Below are 10,177 nucleotides of genomic sequence, written 5' to 3' on the forward strand. Positions count from 1 at the left end.
TGGAGAGGAAGGGATTTCAGCCTGGCCTTCCTGGACTTTCACAGTCCTGGATGGAGAGCACAGACTAGCCCTGCCTACTCTTAGCATCTGCAAACAGAAGTGAGTACTCAGAAAACCTTTGGACACTACTGTGACATAAAAAGGCCCACAGCTTCCCACAGGGAAAGGTGTGAATGAATAGTCTTACGGGTTTTCCTGCTTTGTAAATCCGCAGTGTGTCTGCCCAGGTGGTGGGAATATTTGGAATATAATGACTTTATCCTGGTAAAAGTGAGAAATCTTGAAAGTATTCCTAGTCCTAGGGATTTTACCCAAACTAGGTCACAAACTGTGAGGCAGAGCTGAGAAGTGAGCCCCTGTCCCCAGGAATGAGGGAACTTTACAGGGAAGTTGGTAAGGTGGAGAGTTGTCTGGCAGAAAAGGACCTGGGGGTGTTGGTCAACAGCTGGCTGAATATGAGCCAGCAGTGTGCCCAGGTGGCCAAGAAGGCCGACAGCATCCCAGCTTGTATCCAAAACAGTGTGGCCAGCAGGACTAGGGAAGTGATTGTCCCTTTGTAGTCGGCACTGGTGAGGCCACACCTCAAATCCTGTGTTCAGTTTTGGGCCCCCCACTACAAGAAAGACCTTGAGGTGCTGGAGCACATCCAAAGAAGAGCAATGAAGCTTGTGAAGGGTCTAGAGAACAAGTCTTAAGAGGAGCAGCTGAGGGAACTGGGTTTGTTTAGTCTGGAGAAAAAGAGGCTCATATAAAAGAGGCTTATAATTCTCTGCAACTACCTGAAATGATCTTGTAGTGAGGTGGGTGTTGGTCTCTTCTCCCAAGTGACAGGACAAGAGGAAATGGCCTCAAGTTGTGCCAGGGGAGGTTTAGAATGGATATTAGGAAAAAATGTCTTCATGGAGAGGGTTGTCAAGCACTGGAAGAGGCTGCTCGGGGAAGTGTCTGAGTCACCATCCCTGGAGGTATTTAAAAGACCTGTAGATGTGGTGCTTAGGGACATGATTTAGTGGTGGACTTGGCAGTGTTAGGTTAACAGTTGGATTCGATGGTCTTAATGGTCTTTTCCAACCTAAATGATTCTATGATTCTAAGGTCATGAACGCTGGCAGTAGAGTGACCTCATGTAGCAGTGCAAACTCCCATGAACTCCACTTTCACCCAGTGTAATTCGCTAGAGCTACATGAACTTCCAGGAACTGCCCTGGCAACATCTGAGCTGATGCAGTTTAGGCCAGCAGATCAGCAACTAGCCCAAACTTGTTGGCAATGCAGTTTTCCCACCAAAGTATCAAGTATGGGTCTTTAAGAAGTGAAATGAGATTTAAAGAGAACAACTAGCAAATTATTGCTCCTATGTGAGAGAGTGAGGATGACCTAAGAATTCATAGAGAAGCTACAGAAACTTTTGCAAGGGATTGAGACCTTCACTAGCACTTCTGAGCAAAGAGGAAACACATTAACATACTGCTGCACAGCAAACACAGCACACTCCAACCAAGCACCCAATTGACCCAGGCTCCTCACTAATTCCCAACAAGTCCCTCATCCCCTACCCTCTCAACACCTTCTGCTCAGTTGGATGAGATCCATCTGCCTGCGAAAGCGTCAGAGCTCAGGAGAGACAGAGGGATATGGCCAGACTGAGCAAGCTGAGCACAGGCAGTGCCACAGCCCTAAGGGTCTTTTCTACCTGCCATTGCCACTGCTGTTGGGACCTTGCAGGTATGCAGCCCCTGAAGTAATCTTGGACAGGAAGCCTCCAGCTCTTTTTGAAGTCCTCACAACACACCAGACATGCTCTGCAGCCTCCCAGAGCACCTCTGGCCCTTCCAAAGGTGCAGTTCCTCATATTGGAGTCAGACATCAACAAAACAGGAACTTGTGCGTGCCAGCTTCCAGCGGTAGGTTGTGTGAGCTTCTTTGGTCATTGTGAGTGCAAGGACTAGTTGCCAGGTTGCACTAACCTATACCCAGCCTCTCAGAAGCGCAGCTCTGTCTCAGCTTGGGAAGCCGTTCCCGAGAGACCCTCTCAAGTTCTTGATTTCTGTCTGCTGTACTTGCTTCTCTCACTCTTTCTCTCCTCTAGGAGACCTTGAAGAGGTCAGAGTCCCAAGGTCTAGTCCCCTTTTCTTATGTCTCTACTTTATCCCTCCAAGCAAGTCCTTTCTTGTCTACTGTGATGTCTGGAGACCTTTCTGCCTCACTAGATGGATATTTTATACTTTCCTCTCTTGTGAGACCAGAAACCCCTAGGCAGAGAGATTGAGGCAATTGCTGTGCACTGAGAAGAACATGTCAGTATGTTCTTTGGCATATCACATGCAGTGCAAACTCCACTGATAATGTCAGGAAGGCTTCAGGAACAAGCAAGGATGGCTTACCCCACTGAGAGCTTGTACAATCAATACTGAAGAATAGAAAATCCAAATGGCACTGAAGTACTTGGGAGATGCTCTTGTGACAGTGAATTTCTGGGAGAGCCTCAGTAGAAGAGTGCACCCCTAGTGTCATCTCTTTAGCAATGAACTTTAGGTGAAACAAAACAAGTTTTATGAACACATTATAAATTTCTTAACCTCTCTTGGCCTCTGCAGTCATTTGCGATAAGGCATGTCTTCAATGACCAATTAACACTGAGAGAAGTCCTAGTTTCGTAACACAGGGCAGTCTAACAAATGATTGACTAGTAGCATTGACTAACTCAGCCACGTGATCCAGAACCTGCTGTTGAGCTAACATAGCTAACATAGCCCTTCAGTATATAAGCTTGGGCTCAGGCAGCCAGAGTCACTCCCTCCTGAGCTGCAGAAGCAAATGGAGCTCCTGGGAGCAGCCACTGTTGTCCTCCTGGTTTGCATCGCTTGCCTGCTCTCATTCACAGCATGGAGAAAGAGGTCTGGAAAGGGGAAGATGCCTCCAGGACCAGCTCCCCTTCCCATCCTAGGTAATGTGCTGCAGGTGAAACCAAAGAACTTGGCCAAAACCCTCCAGAAGGTAAGGCCACTTTCTCTCTCACTTTCTTCCGTGGGTGAGAAATGTGTGCAACCTGTGCATGCGGACAACCTGTGGCCATAGCTTGATGAATGGTAATCCTAGGGGAGCGGAAAATTCATGGGGGTCTCCGCTGCTTTCCCTCACTGCTGTTGCCATTGTTGTTCAGGGCCTGATAGCTGGGAACCCCCTCCACACCCACATTTATAATGAGTGGATGAAATCTTGATGTTGCTGGTTTGTGAGGCTGCACTGCATACAGTGGGATGCAGCAGTAAGGCCACTTTTCAACTTCTCCTCCCTATCTACTCCATGGCCAAGTTCCCTCTTGCATTTTGACAGCTCAGTGAAGAGTATGGACCAGTGTTCACAGTGCATGTGGGCTCCGACCCAGTGGTGGTGCTGAACGGACATGATGTGGTGAAAGAAGCCTTGATTGATCGTGCAGACGAGTTTGCTGCCAGAGGACACATGCCTATAGGAGACAGGGCTAACAATGGATTAGGTATGTTTGCTGACCAAGCTCCTTCTGAGAAGGAGGGAAGGGCTGAGGGTGCATCTGGCAGATTAAAGGTGGAGTGTACCATGCACAAAGGAAGTCTGCAGGGAGTGGGTGGGTCCCACCTGGAGAAGGGAAGGCAGAGTGGGCTGTAATTGCTGACTTCCACCATCCAAAGAGGGTAGCAGACAAATGGAGATGGATTGATCTTAGTGATGATTTCAGCTAGAAAGGGCAAGCAGCAACAGCCACTAGCTGCAGCAAGGAAAATTATGTGCGGATATGAGTGATGAATTGCTCACAAGGAGGTTGGGTATGTGGTGGAGAAGGCCAAAAGCAGGCAGCTGGACTACAGAACCTCGAGAGATTGCCTTCAAACCGCAGTACTCTATAACACTACCATGTCAGTGTTCTCCCAGGGACAGGATTCACTGTCACCATGAGCCTCTCTTCATCTCGCACCCAGCACACTCAAGCCAGGTCTTCCCTCTTCCTTCTTCCTCTGCAGGGATTGTTTTTAGCAACAACAAGGAGTGGTTACAAGTCCGGCGGTTCACTCTCAGCACCCTGCGCAACTTTGGAATGGGGAAGAGGAGCATTGAAGAAAGGATCCAGGAGGAAACTGAGTATTTGCTGGAAGAGATCAACAAAACAAAGGGTATGGTCTATTTTTAATATAGCTTATGTTTGCAAAAAAAGGACTGTATTAAGGGAGCCCATATCTTTAGCATAGAACTGAAGTTCCCATGTGTTTGGTTCATGCACCAGCTACCCCTCATTACAAAGCAGTACATAATTCCGTGATCACCTACTGTTCTTTTTGGAGGACCGTTCTGTGTCACTCAGAGACTGTGATCTGATATTTCCACTAACAACTAGAGCTCATGTTACCCACAGTAGCCATAAGCAGCCATACGTTTAGGTTTTTTTCATGGTTTGTAACTTTTCTGAAATCACAGGAACACCTTTTGACCCAACCTTCATGCTGAGCTGTGCTATCTCCAATGTCATATGCTCCATCGTCTTTGGGAAACGATACGACTATAAAGACAAGAAGTTCCTGGCCCTGATGAACAACATGAACAACATCTTTGAGATGATGAACTCCCACTGGGGACAGGTACGTTCAGGAGCCATTTCACAGTGGCAACATTCTCCCAATGAAGTCCCATTTCAGTCTTATAACTAGGACCCCATCAATGCTCTGCTGCACAGGAGGGAATTCATTCAAGAGCAAGAAGCACCCTCACCAGCAGAGTTGGCTTTGCCAGCTAAGTGCAGCTTCCCCCTAGTCCTGAACAGCCTTTTTCACCTCTAAGGTTCCTACTACTACTAAGCAAGCCCCTACCACCCTGTCAGACTGTCCAGCCTGATAGCCCTTCTGCCTGGCTCAGTTGAGAGGGTTATGGCCTTCCTAGGCTTTTTGCTAACATCAAAGGATGGGGCAATGGTCATGCTAGGGACCTTCCTGTTTCTTTCCTACCAGCTCTACCAGATGTTCTCAAAGATCCTGGATTACTTGCCTGGTCCACACAACAAAATATTCACAGAAATTGATGCTCTAAAAGCCTTTGTGTCAGAGGAAGTGAAGATACACCAAGCTTCCCTAGATCCCAGCTCTCCTCAGGATTTCATTGACTGCTTCCTCAGCAAAATGCAGGCGGTAAGGAGACAGCATACACCTCTAGCTCATCCCCAAACACACCTATGCTGAGCCCGTTCCCTCTCCTAAGGAACACAGACATTGGGATGACACCTTCCCAGGCAGCTGGGCTGTGCAGTGGGAAGACACCAACAATACCCCAGATATTGCCTGTGCTAGAGCTTATAGCTCTGGGTCTGCACACTCATCAGCCACTACCTGCAGCTGTTTTCATCAACAGCAAGACTTTCATCCGCTCTCACCGAAACACAGGGACATTTGCAGTCTTGTCTTTCAGTTCTTTCACTGGAAAGCAGTTGGCACAGCAAGGACAAACAGGCACCTATGTGCCACTTAGTGCACAGCTTGAAAGAAGGTTGCTCTGGGGTTGAGCTTACTGCACAAAGATAGCATTCCAATGTCCCAGATGGCTGCTGCACCTTAGCAGAGAAATGCCACAGCTCTAGGTGAAAAGGCAGGCCTGGGATGACACAAGAAAGGGCCACTTTTCTCAGCTCAGCCAAAGAAACAGCCCAGCCTTTTCCCTAGGAGAAAGAGCATCGCAATTCCAGTTTCCACATGAAGAACCTGGTAACCAGCACCTTTGACTTGTTCATTGCCGGAACTGAGACAACTAGCACCACTGTAAGATATGGGCTTCTGCTTCTACTCAAATACCCGAAGATACAAGGTACCAGTCTGTAACCTCTTCCTCTCCAGCTATTTCTTTGGGCTGGGTGTGTGTCTAACACCATATCCTTCTTCCAACTTTTGTCCTCTCTCTTTCATATTTTACACAAACAGGCAAAGTCCTTGTACCATCATTCCCCAGGGTGGCAGTTAAGAGATCCCTCAGCTTCACTGGCATCATCATCAGCTGCACTCCCCTCACAGCCAGGGACTTGACTGTGTCCACTTCTTTATGTCCCATTACTCCTATTTAGCCAAGTCACTAGGAGGACATTCTTTGCATAGGCCACAGTGGATCTATGAACATAGTCAACACCAAAACCAACATCAATGCTCCTGTCACCTGTGATTTGTGGACAGCTTAGGACAACCTGTTTAAGAAGGTTTGGTTTTATTTACACATTTTATGTTTTGTGCCTCTCATGACAGAGAAAGTTCAAGAAGAGATCAACCGGGTAGTAGGACGATCACGAAGACCTTGTGTAGCTGATCGGCCCCAGATGCCCTACACAGATGCAGTGGTCCATGAAATCCAGCGCTTCATCTCCCTCATCCCCTTGGCTCTCCCTCACACTGTGACCAAAGACACCTGCTTCAGAGAGTATGTCATTCCCAAGGTTAGTGGGCAAGCTCCCTCAAGTTCAACAACAAGATGTCAGCATGTTTGCTTAGTCTGTCAGCTACAAGCCAGAAGCTACAAATGCTGTGGCCTGACCTTGTTGTCACCCAGCCCTTCATGAAGGTTTTATCCTCAGGGTCCTGTAGCTCACTTGCAATCCCTTTTTGCCAATCCATGGGCCAAGACTGTAACAGTAGCTCTGCCCAACGCCTTTGCTCACTTGCTCTGCAGCTTTATCTATCTGCAGAAACACAGGGGGTTCACAAAAAAACAGAGCAGTGACTCCTCACACAAAAGGCAGCACAGCTGTGGAACTGCTCACTACCATCCAGGAAAGCCTGTGCACATGCCTGGAAGAAAAGTCAGTCGGTGGTTATTGAGCACAGAAAGCCCCTGAGCCACAAAGTGCCGGAGGCTGTGTTTGCATTCAAGGGAACAATCAAATACTGTTTGCCCTGTTCTTACACACTTCTTGAGGCAGTCACTGCTGGCCACTGCCAGAGGCAGGCTGATGGGCAACAGCAACCCAAGGCCTGGCCTGGCCCTCCGCAGAAATGCTCGTTGCTCTTCTGGGTGACCATGTACGGCAGGGGAACAGCAGCACATGGGCTGTTGGTGTTTTGATTTTCAGCTGTCTGTGTAAAATCAAAAGGCAGGACCTGGGGAACTGCTCAGCTTCCAGCAGAGGGCTCTTGTCTCATCACTGCTGGATTATTTATCCTACCTCCCCATCAATGGCTGGTCAGGAAAAGGGAAGGAAGAGGATCATAGCAGGAGAAATTTGTCAGAAGAGGGAAAGAGAGTTTAATTTCCACAATGTTGTGTGCTTTTGCTTTTAGGGGTTCAAAGGAAAGAAGGAACATAGTGCATGTACAAGTTCATTATTGTGAAACACTAAGAAAGACGAAGAATTAGGTAGGGTGTCTCCAGATGACCAGAGCAAGGTGAGGATAAAAGATCTGAAAGTGAGAGGGAGCATTCAGGAAGAGCAGCCAACAACAGTTCCTGGTGTGACATCTAGCAGGGTCTCCCTAAAGATGCCTCCCCAAAGGAAGGGTCCCCAAAGAGAAACCAAAGGCACTAGTAGAGCTGTGCTGGGAAGCTCAGTCTTCACTTGGCAGGCAGTCGGATTAAGTGATCTAACTCACCTCCCCTTCATGTTCTTCTCTTCGTGTTACCTCAGGGCACCACAATCTTTCCCATCCTCAGTTCTGTCCTCCATGACAGTAAAGAGTTTCCAAACCCAAATGAGTTCAACCCTGGACATTTCTTGAATGAGAATGGCACCTTTAGGAAGAGCGAGTTCTTCATGCCCTTCTCAGCAGGTAAAGCACAGGCTTTCTCTCTCTTCCTCTCTCTGTTGACCTCCTCCTCTGGGGACCACCCTGCCCTTCCCTATAACACACATTCCCTCTTCCCAGCATGGTCTCACTGGTGCTTTCTTGGGGCTCACTCCTCTCTGGATAAGTCCTCCCTCCTGCTCCCTTCCCCAGATGCATCTCCCATCTTGTTTGGGCGTGGCTTCTCAAACCTCCTACTAGGAAATGCCGACACAATGACATGAACAGGACCCACTGACACTTTCTAAAATGCCTGTCACCTTCCTACACAACCACCAAAGTCGTCCTTAACGAACCTGTCTTTCTGTGGTAGCTCCACTTTTCCCCAGCACCTCTTAAGTACCTCTCAGGCTGCATGCAACCACCCACCTACCAATAGCCCCAACCATCCACTTTCTCACCCATGCTTTACATCACCTTGCTCTCCCTCATCTTGCCTCCTGTGATGCCCCCTCCACGTTTAAGACTTCTGCTCCTGTTCCTCACACACACAACCAAACTGCCAACGGCCTTTCTCCAACAAACTCTTCTCTTGCAAATGTCCTCAGTAATCCTGACAGCCCTCTCACTGCTGTGGCTGTATCTGGTAAATAAAGCTGCGCAACACATCTGCGTAGTACAAACTCTGGTTCTACTCGGCAACACCAGTTGAGCGCAATTTGCTGTTTTCACTTCCAGGGAAGCGAATATGCCCTGGAGAGGGCCTGGCACGCATGGAGATATTCTTACTCATGGCAACCATCTTGCAGAACTTTACCTTGAAGCCTGTCGTTGACCCCCAGGAACTCGACATAACCCCGACATTGAGCGGGACAGGCAATGTACCTCCTGTCTACCAGCTCTGTGCTCTCCCCCGCTGAGAAGCACAGAACCACTCTCCACAGTGTCCTGAGCCTGGCTACTCCTTTACATCTCCCTTACTAAAACCAACGGCAGGAGCATGGGCCCACCTTTCCAAGGCTTCCAGGAAGGCAGACCAAATGCAGGTCCATGCAGAGAGCAGATACCTTCAAAGCCTCCCAGAACTGCTCCACCACATCACAAGGAGACCCTGGGTGACACTGCAGCCTGTTGCACCGATGACGCTCTGTCCACGGGCTCATTGAGCGCAGTGGCTGCATCAAACAGCTGATTTTCTCACAAACACGGCTCCCATGGCTGCCCACAACCTGCTTCTCCTGCAGCGCATGTCCCACCAAGAGCAGCATGCTTTGCAGTTGGATAGCGCTGCACATGTGTACATTAATGACCCAATAAAGAAAAATCTGTTTATGAGGATTTGAGTCATTATTTCCTTCAGGTTGGGGCAGCGCCCACATCTGCTGCTCCACTGACAAGTAGGTCTGCAGCACCTGTGGCCAGCACCCTGTGGGAAGGTCTCTCCCTCCCAGGGCAAGGGTCCTGCCTGCTTCATCCACTGGACCCACTGCTGCTGCCTGCAAGGGTTGGCCAGCCACAGCACAGCAGCAGTCCAGAAGGCTCACAGTGTGGGAGGGGAAGGGGGTCCTGCAGCCTGGGGGCTATCAGCAACTCTACCTGCCGTTCATGGGGCTGCCCATCCTGCTGCCCACAGCCAGACGAAGCTGCTCCCCCCCAGTTCAGAGGCTGCCTTCGCCCCCTCGATAGGACCTCTGGCTGTTCCTGGGGGCCTCTCTCATTTCTCAGGCACTTTATGGCCCAGCCTTTCCACAAGCTGGGAGCACCTTCCCTATGGCTCCTCTCTGTCCTCCTCCCACCATCTCCCCCAGGCCTTCTGCTCTCCCCGAGGCACTTGCCAGCACAACCCCGCCTGTCACTGTGGCTACTCAGCACCCACTCCCGAATCAAGATGGGGCTGCTGAGAAGATCATTTCTCTGGATGGTGTCTCCTTCCTGAATCACACTCCCACCCCACCTCCCAGCTGAAATGCCAAGGTACAGATGAGAGAACAGCATAAGTGAGAGGCCATTGCAGGTAAGGAACAGCTGAGAACTAAAGCAAGTTGCTATCATGGGGACTAAGTTCTGCAACTGGAGCTGCATTCTGCTTCCAGTTTTCTTGGGCATATCATTTAATCTCACACATGGTCTGGACTCCTTCTGCCAAATGAAGAGGAGAATGCATCCCTGTCTGCAGGCTACTGTGAGGAACTCGGGCACCTGAGTGATGGGGATTCCAACCAACTCCCTGGCTGCTCTTTTCTACCATCAGTATCACTGCAAGGACTTAGATGTTCTTTATTAAAATGAATTAATTTAGGAGGACAGCAAAACCATGTCTCCCAGAGAGCTTGGGTACTCCAGGGGAATCTGATTTTGCTTCCACGTCTCAGAAGGCATCATTGCAAATAAGGTCTTTCCCCATCCAAAGTCTCTTTGTCCTGTTCTCCATAGAATTTCACGTATGCACAAAG

The 10,177-nt window shown here is 49.2% G+C and overlaps 1 protein-coding gene across 1 annotated transcript; it reads left to right on the forward strand.

Moving 5' to 3' along the window:
* Positions 1–2,817: 2,817 nt before the first annotated feature.
* Positions 2,818–8,644, forward strand: LOC309406837 (cytochrome P450 2C9-like; the record flags this gene model as incomplete). Its single annotated transcript, XM_082002181.1, has 9 exons — positions 2,818–2,997; positions 3,337–3,499; positions 4,002–4,151; positions 4,453–4,613; positions 4,980–5,156; positions 5,685–5,826; positions 6,255–6,442; positions 7,628–7,769; positions 8,463–8,644. The coding sequence occupies 9 exons, from the start codon at positions 2,818–2,820 to the stop codon at positions 8,642–8,644; spliced, it is 1,485 nt and encodes a 494-aa protein (XP_081858307.1).
* Between the last annotated feature and the right edge of the window lie 1,533 nt (positions 8,645–10,177).

The sequence above is a fragment of the Phaethon aethereus genome (assembly GCF_964289735.1).
Source record: "Phaethon aethereus genome assembly, chromosome: 7".
In the NCBI taxonomy this organism is placed as follows: Eukaryota; Metazoa; Chordata; class Aves; order Phaethontiformes; family Phaethontidae; genus Phaethon; species Phaethon aethereus.